Here is a 19,588-nt window from a genome sequence, read left to right as displayed (position 1 = left end):
TTCTAAATTATGCCCATGGTAAGTACAGGGCCCCAGAGATGGATATATGGAGTTTCGGATGTCTCTTGAGGATATCCTGCCAGACTGGAACAGGAAGTGGGCCATGTGTGTCCTCATCAGTAGAAACGCTGCCATTGTGTGCGTCTAGCCAACTTTTGATTATTTGCAGCCATGTTGATGACAGGGGCTTAGAATGGCAAATAATTGACTGAACAATCACAGCTAACATCAGTTTGATGCATTTATGACAAATTTCCATTTAAATTGCTGAGTGAGCTATATGCACTCATTATAATTACTGGAAAACTTGTGTAAACAGCAGAACAGAACTAGGCAAATGGATATGTGGAACTTTTATGACTCTTTCAGTGATCCAAACTGCTCAGTCCAGGGTTTCTGAAGTGTCAGTAAAATCCTGGAATGTTGATCAATTCTGAGTTTCCCTACTCTTCACTTCTCACTCGCCATCTGGGGAAATAAAGAGAAAAATGGCTAAAATTAGGAAAAGGGGGACAAGCAGAGGGAGTGGGGTAATTTTGCAAGGGAATAAATCACTCCTGGTTTATAGAAATTTCATTTAGGGGTAGCAGCAGAAAGAGAGGTATGGCTATCTGTGTAAAATGTCACTTTATAAGTATTCTCCATCTGGTTATTAAATAACTGCATTAATGATGTTTCTCCTGTAAATTCACCTGGACATTAGTTACTAGGAAAAGCTTACACAAATTTAGTAATAAACTTTAGTTGGCTAAAGGCTTGGAAAGAGGGAACTGATAAAACTGTCTCCTGACGGCAGACTCTAATGGCTTTGTCATTTTCAAGTGTCTTGGGTGTAACCAGCAATAGTTATGAAGTGTGATCTTTTCACTCAAGTGACTAGATGCACGTGAAGATGGAAGAAAGGTCATGAGCTTCCAGGGTGGGCGATAGACTGTTTGCCTGTTTCATTGTAGGATCTACACTCTAGGGATGAGATGTGCTCCCTTTTTGGTTTAAATGCACTTAATCCATGCCCATACCTCCACAGGCTTCTCAGCGGAATTGAATATGGAGATCTATACGAAATTGATTTTTTCTTTTTTCTTTACTGAATTTATTCTGTTGCTGAAACACTTAATATTTGAATCAATGAACATGTTCCAACTGAAAGAGGAGGGAAAAGAACTTCTCAGAATGGGGCTCTGCCACCCCTTTTGCTGATGGACAGGGACCTGTGTCCCCTGTTTTCCACACGCCTCTGTTCACAGTCCAAGACTTGGCAAAGTGGCTCCATTGACTGAGTGATTGCATTAAAAAACAAAACAAAACAAAACATTCATTTTGTAAAACTCACGCAAGAGAAAAGATCGCTGCAAAGAGAAACACGAGGGCTCTTGAAATGATCCCCTGTGTGTCCATGTGGGCGCATCCTAAATTCAAGTTATGTTTCTTTAAAACTTTTATTTATTAAACCATAGTTGCTTTACAATATTGTGTTAGTTTCAGGTGTACAGCTTCAGATTCTTTTCCATTATAGGTTATTACAAGATGTTGAATATAGTTCCCTGTGCTATACAGTAAATCCCTGTCGTTTATCTATTTTATATATAGTGATGTGTATCTATAAATCCTTTACTCCTAATTAATCCTTCCATTCCTTTCCCCTTTGGTAACCATAAGTTTGTTTTCTATGTCTGTGAGTCTATTTGTTTTGTAAATAAGTTAGATTCCACATATAAGCGATATCATGTGATACTTGTCTTTCTGTCTGACTTTCTTTACCTAGTATGATAATCTCTAGGTCCACCCATGTTGCTGCCAATGGCATTATTTCGTTCTTTTTAATGGCTGAGTAATATTCCATTGTGTGTGTGTGTGTGTGTGTGTATGTGTGTGTGTGTGTGTGTGTGTGTGTGTGTGTGTATATATATATATATATATATATACATACACCACATCTTCTTTATCCATTCATCAGTTGATGGACATTTAGGTTGGTGGACAAGTTCTGTTCCTTATTGCATGGACTGGAAATAGGAGAGGGGGTGCCTCTGTGCACTTTTCACTTAAAGTGAATGTCATCGCCTCCCAGCATCTTAACTGGATTATGGGTTAAGAAGTTGATAGAATATCTGATTTTGTTATTTACTTTGTACCATGGAGAGATAATTTGGCTGGGGTCACTTGAATCACTGGTTTTTGAATCTGAGGAGTGGAAGGGAAGGTGGGTCTTCTCTGTCTGCCGCCTCCTCTCCCTTTCTCCACACGGCACTGTTGGTTTCAGGGCCACCTGGGGGCTGGATTTGGATGTGACTTGACTTTACCTAAAAAGCATTATGGGAATGCAGTGAGAGCTGTCACCCATGCTTCTAAACAGTTCTCGTGATTATTTTTTTCCTTTACTTCAGAAAGAAATCTTAGTTTAATTCAAAATAGGCAGGTGGACCGACTCCTCACAGCAGGGAAAGGGTTTCTGTTGCCTACTACTTAAATAAACAAATAATAACCATAGAAATAAGTTACACACCATTCCGATTTCAAGTGGGGCTTTACATTTTAAAGCTGTTTCTCAAAATTTGCAGAAAGGGCGCATAAAGTTGATTCTGGAGTTACAAAGGGAGATGTGCTAGAAAAGCCAGTCCTGTCTTGAGTCATTTAGACACTAGCATTTCTTTGACCTTCTTTAGGTCAAGGGAAGTCCAAACCATGAAAAAAAGAAAGTGTCTTTTAGGTCTGCCCTTATTTGTCTTTTTTGAACAGGATTCAGTTGTTGCCAGGTCATGGTGTATTTAATTCCTTAAAGAGTCCACCACTCGATAGCCTTTCCCCCTGCAAGGAGAGGTGACACTGGAGGAGGAGGTTTCTTTCATGTGACCCTGTGCCCCGGCACATGTGACACTGCTCCTCTGAAAGGGGACACGATAGACAGAAGATCATGTCCATTTGCTCTAAAGATAAATGTCACACATTGACTCAATTCTCTTTGAAGCTACTGTTCTGTTGCAGCTCAGAACAAAATAAATGGTTTTTATTTTAAAGACAAAGTTTCTTGTAGAAGCCCGACAAGATTCCCAGGATGCCAGGCTCCTGGTTAAAAGAAATCATTAGGCGAGTTTCCGAGAGAGTGTCTCCAAAGCATCTTATTTTCCTGAGTAAAATTTAAATATGCTTAGAAGCAAGCTGGTCTCATATAGCTGAGAGCTAAGAATATTTCCTGGGTCAATAGATACGGTTTTCTGGCTGCTGTTTTTATCCCTGTTTATGAGATGTTATTAACATTATTGCAAAAGCAGAGAAAGTCCAGAAAGTCAGGTCACCTCTTCTGATACTCCCCTTAGGTCCATCGTTATTAGAGCCGTAATCTGGGGATGATGGCATAGAGGGACTTCCTTAGAAAATTCACTTTTTAATCAAGATTCAGAACTATCTGTCACCGATCTCACTTATATTTCCCCAGTGATTTAAACTTAGACTGCTTCAAGATATCAGACTTCTCTCTTAGTTTTACTGAATGCTTACCAGTTGTTAAAATGTGCATCGATTATCTTGATGTCAGTAACAGCAGAAAGACCCAGTGACATCCATTGCCAACATAGGTTTTGTTTCCCTGAAATAGGAGTTGAGAGACATGCCCAAGAAACTCCATGGAAAGATGTTAAATCCATGTATATTGCTAGGAAGGAGGATGATGGCTCATCCTACGGAGATACGCACTAGTAGGTTAGTGGGCCTAGAGTGGGGACGGATGGTGCAGGGATTAAACACACCCAGGGCCACCTGGCGTCTTAAACTCCTTCGATGTGTATGGAAAGGTCTGTTTGCGGAAACGACCCACTTGCAAATTATCTTGCCACTTAGGATGTAACAAGGCAAAGTTTGATTTCAAAGCCTACAAAACAATTACATTTGTTTAAAAAATTACCTACCTTGAGTTACAGCGATTTAGTTAAAACCCTCCATGATTTTTTTTTTTTTAACCCAATGAAGTTTTTATGTATAGACAATAGGGCAGAGCACCAACCGGACATGAAGAGATTGGCTGTCATCCCCACCCTTCCACTAATGAGCAGAGGGACCATACTAAGCATAAATCTCAGTTCAGTTTCCTCAACTGTACACTGAACTGCTCGGAATTTATCCTCCAAGACTGTTCCCCGCTTTAAAATTCCTTGCTCTTACTTTCTTTATTTGTCTATCAACTCAAAATAAAACTTTTTCTGTTTTTGAATGAAATATGTTGCTTCTTAAAATTCCCTGTCAAACCTTCTGCAAGATTGTCTCTCTGCCTTGGACAGATCCTGTCCATTGTAAATAGATGACACATATCATTGTACTTTATTAATGAGGTAGTCACACTCCATGCATTGTTAACATTAGTTGCTCCATAATTCATTTTGAAAATAAGTGAGCTATGAGCATGTGAACATCTCTATAAGTATGTGATCATCATGGTTTATATACTCATTCTTTCAAGATGTGTATGGGCATACTCTGTGAAAAGCATGCGCTCTCAGGTTAACATACTTCCGCTGGGACTTACTGGCAGCTTCCTGGACCTTTTTCTTCCATTTCCAGCCCATGTTTCATTTTCTGATACTCTCTCGACCCAGCCCCTTCCACTTAAGTTCATTATGGCCCAACACACAATGACTGAATTGTACTTGGTCCCCAGCATTGTTTTGGATGCTAGAGACACTAGGTAAGGACTTCCAGCTCTGCCCTAGCCAGTTCCTGCCTCCACTCCCTTCTTCTTTTCTCCTTCCATCTTTTCCATCTTTCTGTTTCCCCTGCTGAGCTGAATTTGGCCATCAGAGTTCTGCACAGGCTGAGCTGGACCTCCCTGAATAGCACAGTGGATTGCTGCTGAATTTTACTTCCTCTTGGCTCCAGGAATAATCTGCCATGTTGGGCCAAGCCCTGAGCTACATATTTCTCATGTGATGTTAATTGCTTAAATTTACATCTGCTTGGGGGCTTCCCTGGTGGCGCAGTGGTTAAGAATCCGCCTGCCAATGCAGGGGACACGGGTTTGAGCCCTGGTCTGGGAAGATCCCACATGCCGCGGAGCAACTAAGCCCGTGTGCCACAACTACTGAGCCCTTGCACCACAACTACTGAAGCCCGTGAGCCCTAGAGCCTGTGCTCTGCAACAAGAGAAGCCATCGCATTGAGAAGCCCGCTCACTGCAACAAAGAGTAGCCCCCGCTTGCCACAACTAGAGAGAGCCCGCGCGCAGCAACGAAGACCCAGCACAGCCAAAATTAAATTAATTAATTAAAAAAAATTTACATCTGTTGTGGTGGTAAGCGTTCTGCTTTGGAGGGAAGAGTTTATTGTCACTACTATTCTTACCATAGCTACTACGAATAGCCTCCATTTACTGCATGACAGGCCTTTTACACACATTTAGTATTGCTTTTTATTCCAATAATATTATTGCTTATAAAGAGAAAATGTTTTCTCCAAGGGAGCAAATTAGCAGCTATCCCTCCCACCAGGTCTAGTAGCATTTGGTGGAATTTAGTTTTGTTTGCAGTGGTACTAACTTGTGGTGTATCTGGGGGAAGTTGTTCATCGGACAGTTGTGAACTAGGTAAAATTATGAACACTTCAATCCTGTCGCCTCGAGCATGTGTGGTTCATTCTGAGGAAGTGGTGCTATTTCCTTAGGCTCGAAATTTGAGTGAAATTTACAGCTATCCGTTCCTTGAAAATATTTTGGCATACAAAATAGAGTCCATCCTTACTTCGCCTTTCTCTAAAGTAGTTAACAACATCGTATATGTGTGGAGGGCATCCTACTAAAATATGAATCTTTTTAATAAATAAAAATGCAAATATTACCAGGGGAAGTTACTGGCCAATTTTTAAACTCGATCTTTGTATTCTGGTTACTTTGATCATTGGCTTCTGTCTTCCTTTCCCGCAGCGATCAGTTAAAAATGTCAAACAGTTACAGTAGTGTAGCTATTTGACCACCTATCTTGCTGTTAGTTTCTCTTCAGTATGAGTATTTGAATTCTTTTTTCCCAGTCAATCCAAGGACACCCTAATTTGTGCACGATGCATATATATTTTGATATTAATTAAAGCTCAGGAAGCATAGCTCCCAAATAAAATATATTTATATGAAATATGAATATGCAGGGTTCAATGTAGTGTATGTAGTCTGTGATCCATTTGCTATGTCGAATAGGTGATTAGGGTAGGGGCTGGGAGGGCATCAGAAAAAATAGGAAGCCTATAGATCACATTAGGCAAAGCAAGTTGTCTGGGGGAAGCCAGCAGTGTTCCTCTTGTCAGTAAATGGCTTTTGATGGCCTTCCTATGATGTGCAAGGAAATCTCAGGTCAGTGGAGGACATCTCAGTTTTTCTCTCCTCTCCCAGACAATCGTGTAAAATTAGGCCATTTAGGGTTTAGACGGTAGGAAATACTTCCTGAAGATGGGAATTAGTGGAAGCCTACTTTGATGTTCTTACAACCCCAAGTAGACATCGTCATCATTTTCCCCCCCTCTGGCTTATGACACTAATCTCACCTAGGGGCCTGATTCAGTCTTTTCTCTCAAATCTGTTGGTCAACATGTCATCTTTGTGATCAGGATATCAGAGTGGAGGGAATGACAATGCAGGATAGAAAGTGAGAGGCCGAATTAGGGATAGGTCAGGAGAGGTCAGCAGAGGCCACCAACAACGAGACACAGCAGGAAAGCTCGTGTGGGTTTATAAAAAGCGTGTTTATAGACCTCTGCAAAGTGTGCTTCTCCTAAAGTAAAAGGAAATCCTCAGTCCCCACCCCATCCCCCAATCAAAAAAAGGAAATACTTGTGATGGAACACATCACAAGGAGAATTTCCAGACTTGAAGGGTATATTTTCAGGTAGAGGATTCTCTTTCCAGGTGCTTGGTTGAGCTAACCAATATTGCTTACACCTGTAAAAACGGCATCTTGGGATGCCCCGACTTTATTCCAGAACTCTTCTGATTCCATCCATTTTAAGTGGCTCTTTGCATGTGGAGATTCAGTTGACCATGAATACATTATATGATTATTTTAAAGTTTACACTTGGGAATATTTCCTTTTAAAATTATGAAAGTAATGTGTAGATTAAAAAATTCAAATGGTACAGACGAATATACAACGAAAACAAAAGTTTCCCGCCATGACCCCTTCCCTTTAATCCACAGTCCTTTAAAATGAACTGCTTAATGTTTTCCTGGGTACGCTTCTAGACAATTCTCATACAAATAAAATATCATTTTTTAAAAATAAGATATCATTTCTTTCGTTTCATTTATTCATCCCATTCTTCCTATTCCCCTCTTTTTTTTCTTTTTGTGCTCAAGTATTTAAAAGCAAATCCCAGACCTCATATTCATTTGCTTGTAAATATTTACATATATATAAGGGCTTTAAAAACAAATAGCCTCGATAACTATTACAACATTTAAGAGGATCAACAATTGCTACATGATATTATGGAACACCCGGGCTATAATCAGTATTTTCTTAATTATCTCAAAAGTGTCTTTTTATAATGCTTTGTTCAAATCAGGAGCAAGATAAGCTTCACACCTTGCATTTGCTTTATATGTCTCTTAAGTGTCTTTTCATCTATAACCTCTTCCCTTCTTAAAATGCCAGTTACTTGTTGAAGAAACTGGGTCATCTGTCCTACAGAACGTCCCACATTCTGAATTTGTCTGATTCCATCCCTCTTGGTGTGTTTAACATTTCTAAAAAACAACCTGTATTTCCAGTAAATTTACTAGTTATGTCGAAGCTTGATTAAATATTTTGTAAGAATATTTCATAGATAGATTATCAGAGGGCACACAATGTCTGTCCCATTTTTAGTGCTGTTGAGATGAATGGTTTTAGGTGTTGTCAGCTTGATTCATCCTTTAGAAAGTCCCCTACCAACCTTTCACCTAATGGTCTGAGAAGCAATTGATTCCCATTTTTTAGAAAATAAAAATAGAATCTCCCTAGATACATAGTTTCAATTCTTGCTTTATCCACTAAGTGTAATAGCTTGGACATGTTTCTATATTAGCATCTATAGATCTAGTTCATTTTAAAAAATGGTTTCTCATGTTCTATTTCATGGGCGTATTACAACTTATTTAATCAGTTTGGAAATATTCCTGATTCCTCATGATTAAGAACAGACAGTCTGAGTCCTTAACTCTACTCGTTTTCCTATATCCCTAAATCGCAGAGGCTAGTGTGGCCCTGAGCAGTATAAGTTGATAGACTAGATGTGTAGCAACACAGTGTCACAATGGACACCCTCCCCTTGGGGGCTGGTGGAGGAGAGAGTGATCTCTGCTTTCCTTGGAGGAAGTAGTTGGTTTGTTGGATTTCCTGAAAAATGGAAGCATTGGCAGCTGCCCGGTTGTAGCTCTTCCCAAAGTGAGTGGTGGGGCCCAGTCTCTGTGCAGAGGAGGGCAGTGCATCTTAGTGGCCACCCGAGGGACAGAAATAAGAGGGTGACAACCCCTGACCTTAAGACCCCCTGATGGCCAAATTGGCAGCAGCATCTGCTGGAGCCGAAACTAAACAAGTCAGCAGTAGGAGCCTGAAATTTGTCTCCACTGGAGCTGGGCTTGTGAGGTTTATGACGGCTGTTTGGTTTTCACTGTGGTGTTGTTCTCCGTCCCATTTGACTTGTCTTTATTTCTTACCCTTCTCCAAGTTCAGGAATTCAGATGTGAACTTGAGTCTGGCAGTTTCCTTCAGGAAACAAAGGCTCTGAAGCCAGTCTTCTCTGGGCTGAGCTGGGACAGATGCCCTCCGAAGTGTGGGATGGCCTCTGGAAGCAGGGCTTTCCCCAGGCAGGTTGATCAGATTCTAAAAAAATGGAACCCAGATGGACGTAATGAGGTGAACGTGGGTTTCTACCTGAAGAAAAGCAGTAATAAAGCTTCCTCATAGATATAAAGTCTTGGAATGGCAAAAAACAAAACAAAACGAAGCAAAAACAAACAAACAAAAAAACCCAAAACCCCACAGAACCCCAAAACCCAAAAAACCCAAAATACCCCAAAACCAAACAAAAAACCCCCTCAAGCCCCCCAGTTCCTTCTTAGTGTTCTTTATAGAGCAATGCATGTGAATTAGCGCTGGACGCAATGTGCCTGTTTGTTTTCCTTAATTTTCCTGTCTTTCTCCTTCTTCCAAGCTTCAGAAGAGGAAAGCGGAAAACCTTTCCAGTGCCCCATATGTGGTTTGGTTATAAAAAGGAAGAGTTACTGGAAGCGGCACATGGTGATTCACACGGGTTTAAAAAGCCATCAGTGTCCGCTCTGTCCATTCCGGTGTGCTCGCAAGGACAATCTCAAATCCCACATGAAGGTAAGCCACCTGCGGATGGGCCTCACGGAGAGGCAGGCACAGCCCGGCCCCTTGCACAAATCCATGCCCAGAGCTCCGTGTTGAAAGGTAGATTGCAATGCAAATGAAGCCCATTGCAAAGGATCTTGCAAAGGATTTCATTATAAGCGTCTTCAAGTCCATCCGACAACCCAGAACTTAAAGCAGAGAGCAGCTTCAGTATCCAAATAATATACGTAGTGTAGAGCCATCCTTTCCTATCGGGAAGCAACAGCCTAACTGGCCTTGCACGGTGATGCATTTTGGGGCACTAGGAGGAAAAGTTGGGGAAGAGCAAGAAGCAGGGAAAGACGGGCTCAGGAAGGATTGCTGGACCTGCCCCCATTCCAGGAAGGAATGCCCTCTTCTGCTGTTGCTTTGCCGTCCAGCTTACACACCCAGAGACATCTTATAGGGAGCGTGAGGACATTGAAAGACACCTGGGCTTTAACTTTCACCCTGTGGGAGGCTTGAGGGCCACTCCTGACAAGACTGAGTCCCCTTGGGGCTGACAGTGTTTGAGTCGTCATAATTCCCGGGATCACACTTAGCAAACATCTAAAGAGGTTGTTTTCAGTGTCCTATTAGGAGCAACTGGGGGGCTTGCGCCTGTAATGAGCATATAGGGAATTGACTAGACTATGTGTCACTCTTATGTGAGCTGGGGGGAAACTTAGTCATCTAGCAGTCTTTTTAGCAGACCCTATTAATGCTAAGGAATGCAAAGAGGAAACCCAAGAGATCAAAAAAGCATGGCTTCTGAATTTGACAGGCTTGCCTTTAAATCTTATTGTATAACTTACTAGCTAAGTGGTGAGCAAATGAGTCTTTAGACTTAATTTTCTCATCTGTTAAGTGGGAATGATCTCATCTGTTAAGTGGGAATGATTATGTTCATCTGAAAGGGATATCATTAATATTTAAGGAGGTATTAGCAAAGTATCTGACACAGAAGTGTTCAGTGGTGGTTATTTCATTTCAATAGCTATTGTTGAACACCTTAATAATAATAACCATCATTTTCACTGATGTTTGCAATATTGTCTCACTGTTGACATTACTTATAAAGCGTTTACTTTCCTGCCGTAAGAGCATGTGTACATAATTGAGGTATTTGCTTTTTTCAAAATGTTGCAGTCTTATCCTTCTGAATAGATCAGTAATCACTGTTTAGAATTGTGGATCTAAAAATGTATGATCAGACAGAACCTCTACTGACTTTAGGAAATTGCTTGGAAAATTAAAAAAATAAATTAAAGCCATGATATAATTTGTTTTCTACCATTTGCCTTTGTCTCCAGGGAGTAGCAGGCCCTTCATTTTCAGAATCCATTTAACCAGGGGTTCTGGTTGGTTGAATTTTACTGAGCTGACTCAGTGTTTTACTTGCATCCCTCTCATCCTCTGTCAACTCTTCCCAGCGTAAAATCTTGTATTTTACACCTGCAAAGTGGATTTGATTAGCAGGATGAGCCTTCCAAAGAAATGCCTTTAAAACTAAAATTTGTTTTTGTTACCGTGTCCTACTCTGTGTTTAGAAATCAGTTCTGGCAAATTTAAAGCTTCAGTGAGCAGAAAACTTGCATCTGGCCTGACACCTTGTAAGCCTGTTTTCAGCTCAGGGTCACTTAAAACAACCTATTTATAAACCCATGGGAAAAAAACAAACAAACTGGGTTTTCAATAGCAAGAACTACTGACCCTGAAACTACAGGGAGATGAGTTGGGTGCCTTGATGATACAGACCGTCGGCCATGACAGCGTTGCAGATGAGAGCAGCCAGGGCTCTGTGGGTCGTGGGGTCTTAGAATGCTTTCAGAACAAATCAATAACCAGTACAATAAAGCAGTGGTGTGAAATGACTACTTTCTTCAAACTCATGGTGTCCTAACCTGTTGAGCTTTTGAGGAGGGGAGTGTGAGAGGGGCTTATGCAAGTTTAATTTCATCAGATGGTGTCCGCTTTCTTTTCTGTTCTTCACCTCACTTATGGGCCCGTGTTTCTTGCTTTGATCAAAGAATTCATGATTTAATTTTGATGAGGCATACTTTCATTTTGGTAGATTTTGAAAACATAGTCTACAGAGAAACATAATAGCTGTGGCCTTAGGAATACATATTCTTTGCTCTGTGCACCAGAGGCTACGAGATGGATAGATTTTCTAAAACAAGTCCTACCTCAGAAGTAGGGGCAGTATAGCCTATAGATTAGGATCTCAAACTGTGTGGTAAAAAAAAAACACCTCAGTTAGAATCTCGGTTCCATGACTTTCAGTAGCTGCGGAGCTTTGGGTGAATCATTTAACCTCTCCAAGGCTCCGTTTCCGCTCGTGGAGATAATAATCATACGATCTATCTCACGGACTTGTTATAAGGGTTAAATGAGATAACAGATACAAAGCACTTAATATGATGCCCAGCATGGAGAAACACTCAATAAATGCAGCTACTGTAGTAATTATTATCCGAAAGCCATCTGAATATATATTTACATTTAGAAATAAATCGATGACATGGCATGAAAGAATTACTCTAAATTTTATTGCTTTTCTCTCTTCATGACATAGCTTTCGTGTTGAGAATTTAGAAAAACTGATAAAAAGAATCTGAAACTGGCCCTTAATCCCATCACGCAGAAATAACCATTATCATCCTAATCTGTATCCTTCTATATTGATTACAGAAAGCTACTTAAGGAAGAACGGGATTCTGCTTTATTTGTTCAACAACTACAGTACTTACTGGGTTCAGGCACTGTACAATTTTCTGAAAGCCTGCCTTTCCTCCTCCATATATCACGCAAATGTTTTTATGGCTTGCTGCGGAAGGAGCTTGTAAATGCCTCCAGCTTCCTCGGGGTTATCTTAGATTTCCATTAAGTCTTTTACAACTTTCCTGGATGAGCGAGCGTACAGGAATTAAATGCGGAATTCATAAGCTAAAATTGAACAGAGAAGGTGAGGAGGGCTGAGATCGGGAACATGGGTGAAGAAATGGCAAGAAATAGGCAAGGGTCAGGGCGCCGACTTTTTCTAGTCTCAGGCCTGCCAGCTAAGGAGCTGACTCCTAGGTAAGCCCCCTCCCGGCCTGCCTTGTCCCCTCAGTGAGGTGGAGATGTTTCCCGAAGTGTCCTCGTGTTTGTCCAGCTGCTACCAGGAGGTAGACCCAGTGATGCAGTAGCCCTTATACTTCCCACCTCTTGGGGTGGTGACAGGCTCTCTCTGTGAAGGATGACCTGCAGAAAGCAGGTCTCTATGGGACCTGGAAAGAATGACACGCTTTAGTCAAGTGTTTCTTGACAGTAGCCGACCAAGAGGGGATTTTAAGCTGATGTCGGGCTAAAGAGAGTACAGATGATCCCTTTCTGTCGAGAGAGCAGGGGAGAGCCTTCCCTCCAAGGCCAAATGCGAGCTCTCGCCCCTCCGGGAAGGTCTAGCTCTAATAAAGTTCTAAGTGTGACCGTCAACACTTCATCCACTGTTTTTCTTTTCAACGGTCACTCATTTTTCTGCCACTAAATACAGCCAGACCAGTATCGGGTGGAAGAGGAACCGCATACAGGACCTGGGCACAGATGCTTTTGAATCCAGGGCTCCCTGTTTGATTTTAGAACATGGGCTCTGTCCTTTTCCTTTTTCCAGAAGCTGCTTCCGGAGCTTCTGTTCTTGGATTAGCTCCTGTCCTCTCCCGGGGCAATAGATGTCAGGACACTCCTGAAATGGAATCTGCCCCACCGCACTGCTCCCAGGGACGCCGGAAGCTTTCAGCCTCATGACCTTTGCCACCTGGTTCCGGGGCGAGCTGTGGCTGGCACCTGTCAGGGTCCCCTGGGGCTGTGACCTGAGGCCCCCCCCCCCAAGGTGCTTGCTCCTGTGTGAACTGGTTGGAGGAGAGGGTGGGGAATCTTCCCGATTCTGTGAGTGAGAAAGTAAATGAATTGCTCCGCTCCAGAGTGAAGTCCCTTTGTTGAGAAAGAACAGAGACAGTTAACAGCTGGTGACCAAGACTGTGTGTCCCCCCATTCCAGCCCCTCCCGAGGTTGCAGAGGGGAAGCCTTTTAATGAGCACGGCTTTGCTGTAACTGAATTTAAGTGTATACGGTTATTTCTGTGGAGAAATTCAGGCTTTGGGGGACCCAGAATCTCTTCTGTTGTTTTTTTCAAAAAGCCACAGTGGGGTGCTGTAGCGACAGGATCTCACCATTAACTTTTAATTTCTTTGCTTTTGTTGGTCACTCAACATTATTTAAAAGTATGTTTTGGCTGGTGAATAATGCTTTTGGATTGCACTCAGAACGCATAAACGGCTGTAGTAAAACTTGCACTCTTGGAAAGGAAGCCCGCGCAGAGGGGCCAGGTGGCCCAGTGGATTAAGGAATCTTTAACCTTTAACCTTCCTTAGACCTGGATTCAAATCCTGCCTAGATCACCGCTCAAAGATGAGAGGTCGGTTTGACTTGGGTTTTGAATTCCAACCACTCGTGTGTCCAAAATCACACAACTCCCCAAAACTCTTGGCCCAAATCTCCACCATTGACAGTTTCTACTCAAGGGAGGGCCAGTCCTGAAATAGCAGGGTGGAGCAGGTCAGCCCTGAAGTGCATTGGCAGAGGTGAATGGGGAAGTTACAAGCTTATGAGCACCTGCCAGCTCGGGCCAATGCAATGATTTCCTCACTTTTTCAAGCACTAAATTTGATTGTGACAGGAAGTAAAGAAAAGGTTTCTAGCCATTTTTACAGGTACTGTGCAGGCAAGGCTGGAACTGTGTTTAAAAGTCTGCATTCTTTCATTGCAGACAGAACCACGTTTGGAAACACTGGTTCCATCTTGCTGAGACAGCTTGGTGGGCATCAACCCCTGGTTTTTGTCCCCCTCTGCTTCCTTTATATGTCATTTTGCTCTAGCCACGTGCTTTGGGGTCTCAGTTTCTCTGTCTATGAAATGGGAATACCCTGGAGGCATTATTTTCCACATTCTTAATTACCTGGAGAAGCATTTTTGAAAATGGAAATTATGTTTGCAAAACGTAACTAATTCTCTGGGTGGTAATAATTGGGTCCCTGCAGTGTATTTATATTACTTGACAGGTTACCTCTATTGACCCCCAACTAGTAAGTATGTAAGTTCAAATCGTGCTGGGTTTATAATGTTTTCTCTGAAGACATCAACCGAGATGGGATGACTAGAATATTAGGAGGATTCTACCCCAGACGGCCTCCATTGGCAGACAGCATCCTCAGTCGTGAGTATGGCTTTACTAATGGATTCTTAACCTGCGTGGACCTGCTTTGTGTTTAGGGATGGCCCTCACGACCTGAAGCACATAATGAAGTGCTCCTCTAGCGATGAGATTCCCTGGGCCGGCCCTTTGTACCGTGAGGAAATTGTTGCTGAGTAGCGCGGATGTACAGCAGGGCGTTTTGCATCAGCACACGGTGGCTAGCTCACTCTTCTTGCTTCTCCGCCAGGTTCATCAGCACCAGGACCGGGGAGAGACCTTTCAGTGCCAGCTCTGCCCTTTCACTTCCTCCCGTCACTTCAGCCTGAAACTCCACATGCGTTGCCATCAGCACTTCCTGAGGACAGAAGCCAAGGTGAAGGAGGAGATCCCAGACCCCGATGTCAAGGGATCTCCCCACCTCAGTGACAGTGCCTGCCTGGGGCAGCAAAGGGAAGGAGGAGGGACAGAGCTAGTGGGGACCATGATGACGTCCAGCACTCCAGAGAGGACTAGCCAGGGTGGGGCTGGCGTCTCGCCTTTGCTGGTGAAGGAGGAGCCCAAGGAAGATAATGGCCTGCCAACCTCCTTTACTCTGAATGCTACCGACAGGCCGGCCAACCACACGAAGCTGAGAGAGCCCTCCGAGTATGCAGCCAACAGTGCGTCCGCATTGTTCAGCCAGGACATCTCTGTTAAGATGGCGTCTGATTTTCTCATGAAGCTGTCAGGTACTTGAAGAGGGTTGTCCTCTCTCTCTCTCTCTTCTCTATCCCTCTACCAGTATTCTCATCTATAGAATGAGCTGGTAGGACTAAGTGATTTCAAGGTCGCTTGAGATTCCAGTTGTCTGCACGCTCATACATTTTCTCCTTGAGACTTGTTTTTTGCAGTCCTTTGGAAGTAGGCATGGCTGTGGTTTGGGTCTAAAAACAACAGGGATTGTTGATTTCTTTCTGGTTTTCCCCCTTTATGAGTTCTTGTTGTGGGGGACAGGCCACAGCGTGAGCCAGGTTGGTGACAGTTCTTTGTGTGACCTTGAGTCATTTTAACTTGTCTCTCCGTTGGGTTCTTTAAAGTGCTTGTACGGGTCATCTCGCGTTGTGTTATTCAAGTTCTTTATTGCCTTGATTTAAAAGATTTTTAAAGGACATGTACACAGAGACTACTATTAGGAATTATAGAGTTTTAAAATTTGAGCAACTGATAAAATTATCTTTAAATTTTGTTTTCTCTAATGGAAAGTTTTTTTATCGTGGTAAAATATACCTAACATGAAATGTATCATTTGAACCATCTTTAAGTATACAGTTCTTTGGCATTAAGTACATTCACATTGCTGTGTAATCATCACCACCATCCATCTCTGGAACTTTTTCATCCTCCCAAACTGAAACCTTGCACCCATTAACCAAGAATTCCCCATTCCACCCTCCCCTCTGCCCCTGGTAACCATTATTCTATTTTCTGTCTCTATGAACATAAGTACTCCAGGTACCTCATGTAAAGTGTAAAGTGTAATTAAAAAAAAAAATTTTTTTTTAAACATTCTTTTGCAACTGCCCCAGTGCCTTTTAGAAAAAAGATGGAGTATGTTTTCAAAACTTATTACTAATTGATATCGCTTTCACCATCAGATTATGCATGATGTTTCTTTTAGTTTTTTTCTTTTTTTTCCCCTCAATTCCTTAAGTTGTGGAGTTGAATGAGGGGGTGTAGAGATGCTGAGGGAGCGCTGTTTTTCCTGACGTTTTGGAATGAGAAAACATGTTGTGGGTCTGTGCTGCTACTCATTATATTTTTTAATGTCTGATTTTAAATTTTAAAAGAGATGTGGAGGGTGGGGAAAGGTCGGCTGAGAATTGGTTCTATCTTTCAGTGAAGATGGCAGTCCCCAGGATGATTTCCAAATGCCATTTCAGCTCTTTGGAGATTGACAATACCCTTTTAAATGGAGAATAATTGGTCACCACCTTCCTTTAAATGGACTGTGAGTTGCATTTCACTAAATGTCATCGCCAGGTGAATTCGAGGTTCTGCTTCACTCTGAAGTCCCTTTGCTCAGTGACACTTCAGTCAGGTCTTCTGGAATGTCCCCACCACCCCAGGTCTTTGCCCCTCAGGAGTGCACAGCGCTGGTTGGGAGAAATGAGGAAAGGCAGGGGATGGAAATGAGGCACCGCAGAAAGAACTGAGATGGAAATGTTACAGGGAGGCATCCCACCCTGCAAGATGAGTGAGCTCGTCCTACACCAGAAATGATCGGGTGTCAGAAATTCAACCGTGGCAGTGAAGAACGGTCTTCCCTTGTCTTCTCCTCTTGTATCCCAACCTAGGGGGACGTGTGATCTTTGAGACTCTGCTTTTTGTATTTAAACATTTTTGAAAACGTGGGGGAAATTCAGGCTTCTGGTTTTCCTTTCGCTGCTGATCCTTTAGTTTTCACTTCTGGGAGATCTCTGGTTCCTCTTTGATGGTCTCTCCCACCAATGTCAGAGCAAAAAGGGCTCCTTTTCTGGGCTCTTCTAGCACTTTCCCAAGGAATGCAATAGCATATTCACTTAGCATAGCTTAGAAACAAACGGGGGACATTTCCTTACTTAGCAGACAGGAGAAACTCAGGATGGGGTTAGTAACTCTTAGGAAGAGGGTACTCCCTTTACTCCAGGACTCCAGAAAGTTTTTAATCCTGAGGAAGGTGAGTGGGGGTGGAGGAAGGTGTGATGGGACACAATTCCTGCTGAGCTCAGCTGTGAGTGCCCGGCATCAGGCTGTAATTAGCCCCAGACCCAGTCTCAGGGAGCACAAGATAAGGCCTGTGGCTTCTGGGAGCCAGGCTTGCAGACAGGAAAAACACAAGAGGAGAAGCCAGTCGGTAGGTTGGGGTGAAAAACTGTGCACCCAGGCCTTATACTGTGATCTGTTTTCTCAGTCGGCTATTGATGGGGACTTGTTTACGGGTTTGGCAGTCGCAGTATTTACTGACTGATCAGTTGGCATAAGAAAACAGATAACAAATGCACGCTGTTTATGCAAAAGGCCCGCGCAGCTATTTTATGGTGGCTTACTGGAGGTCCTGAAACCTGACTTGTGTGCACTGTTACCTAGCAACCTGTTACAAAGTCACCGGGGAGTGAGATGCATTGGTAATTTTTTTGTGTGTGTGCATATTTGGATGTAAATGTAAACTTGGTGACAGTGGCAACGCAGCCCACGGGAAAAGGAAAGGAATACATTTTCCGGAGGTGGGGAGGCATTATTTATTTCTTTTTCTTCCACTCACTCTCGTTGGTCAGGCTCTAGAATTGATAGCTCCCGTCATTGTGGTGTTCTACCTGGCTGTGTCTGTGACTGTGATCCCGGGACCACAAGGCCAGATCCCGGGGAGCTGTGCCTGAGTTTCTAGCTCTTTCCCTTATCAGATGTCGGGTTAGCATCAGGCCTTGTCCCTAGGCATCATAACGGCGCCATTGTTCTTGCCATGAATTTTTGAGCTGGGCTCTGTGTGTGCACCTGCTGGGACTCTAGGGTGCAGCTGTTTGTGGACACGGGGGCTGGGAGTCTCTGTGCCAGCCACATCACAGTCTGCAGAACCGGAGCACAGTGGCAAATTCAAGCGTGTCCATACCTTCTTGTTTCCAAAAGAGAGATGGAAAACACTTGATTCTTTCTTGCTTGGTGATTAAGGGGAGTCTTTCTTGCTCCCACTGGATTAAAAATCACTGGTGGAATCCTCTTTTTTTTTTAAACCTTATAAATGTGTAAAGGATGCTTACTTTTTTTTTAATTTATTTTATTTATTTATGGCTGCGTTGGGTCTTTGTTGCTGTGCGCAGACTTTCTCTAGTTGCGGCGAGAGGGGGCTACTCTTCGTTGCGGTGCGCGGGCTTCTCATTGCGGTGGCTTCTCTTGCTGAGGAGCAGAGGCTCTAGGTGCACGGGCTTCAGTCGTTGTGGCGCGCGGGCTCTAGAGCGCAGGCTCAGTAGTTGTGGCGCACGGGCTTAGTTGCTCCACAGCATGTGGGATCTTCCCAGCAGAGGGCTCAAACCCTCGTCCCCTGCATTGGCAGGCAGATTCTTAACCACTGCGCCACCAGGGAAGCCCTGGAATCTTCTTTTAAAAAGACTCTAAATCCTTCCCTCCCTACCCCCGTTTTGAGGTTTCCTAGTGTCTGTGATTGTGAAATCAAACCCCTTCCCCGAACCGTCTACTCTTCTTCTGCCTGAGCCCACACTTAACATTCCTTCGTCCTTCAAGATTAGCCTTGTTCCCTAGGACCAAGGCTTTCCAGGCTCAGCACCATAATTGATTCAGGGAAGAGGATGGGACAGTCCCTGCTGCTGGCTTTCTGGGCTGTTGGAAAAGATAATTTTGCAAACTCTGCTCCAAGCTTCAGCCTAGGAGGCAGGCCTTTGAGGGCTGCAGCCCTGCATATTTGCATCGATCTTTCTTGAGAGCCAAAAGGCAGATGCAGACTGTCGCATGTCAGGGCAAGGGATTCAGTAGCCGCGTGACTGGGGCTATGCAGGGGAGAGGAGATTAAATTCCTACTGTTTCTCTGCCTTCTCTCCTTTATCCAGTAGCAGTTCTCACCTTGACTAACATTAGACTTACCTGGGGAGTTGTTTTTTTTTTTTAAATGCCAGGGTCCAACCCCACTGCCAGAAATTATGATTCAGTTGGTCTAGGATAGGACCTAGACCTAGACATTGGTGTTTTCTTTTTCTTTTTTTTTTTTTTGGCCACACTGCGTGGCATGCGGGATCTTAGTTCCCCAACCGGGGATTGAACCTGCGCCCCCTGCAGTGAAAGTCTTAACCACTGGACCACCAGGGACGTCCCTAGACATTGGTGTTTTCTTTAAAATCCTCAAACGATTCTAAAATGCAGCCAGGACTAAGGACCACTGATGTGGAAGATAAATTTGGTACCTGTTTTTGTGTTTGTTGTTTTTTCAGTACCCCTATAGTTTTTCAGTGCAACTCTCTTCCCTCACTTTCTATCCAAGACCAT

The 19,588-nt window shown here is 43.2% G+C and overlaps 1 protein-coding gene across 2 annotated transcripts in view; it reads left to right on the top strand.

Moving 5' to 3' along the window:
* Positions 1-19,588, top strand: part of ZNF827 (zinc finger protein 827) — a 180,723-nt gene that overhangs the window by 39,205 nt on the left and 121,930 nt on the right. For both annotated transcript variants that reach the window (XM_082652947.1, XM_082652946.1), the window contains exons 3-4: positions 9,167-9,339; positions 14,826-15,306. In XM_082652947.1, coding sequence (XP_082509073.1) covers positions 9,167-9,339; positions 14,826-15,306 — 654 coding nt within the window. The remainder of the gene's footprint in view (positions 1-9,166; positions 9,340-14,825; positions 15,307-19,588) is intronic.

The sequence above is a fragment of the Grampus griseus genome, assembly GCF_964374135.1.
Source record: "Grampus griseus genome assembly, chromosome: 4".
NCBI lineage: Eukaryota > Metazoa > Chordata > Mammalia > Artiodactyla > Delphinidae > Grampus > Grampus griseus.
Note: the sequence above shows the minus strand (reverse complement) of the source record. Positions and strands in the feature narration are given on the sequence as shown.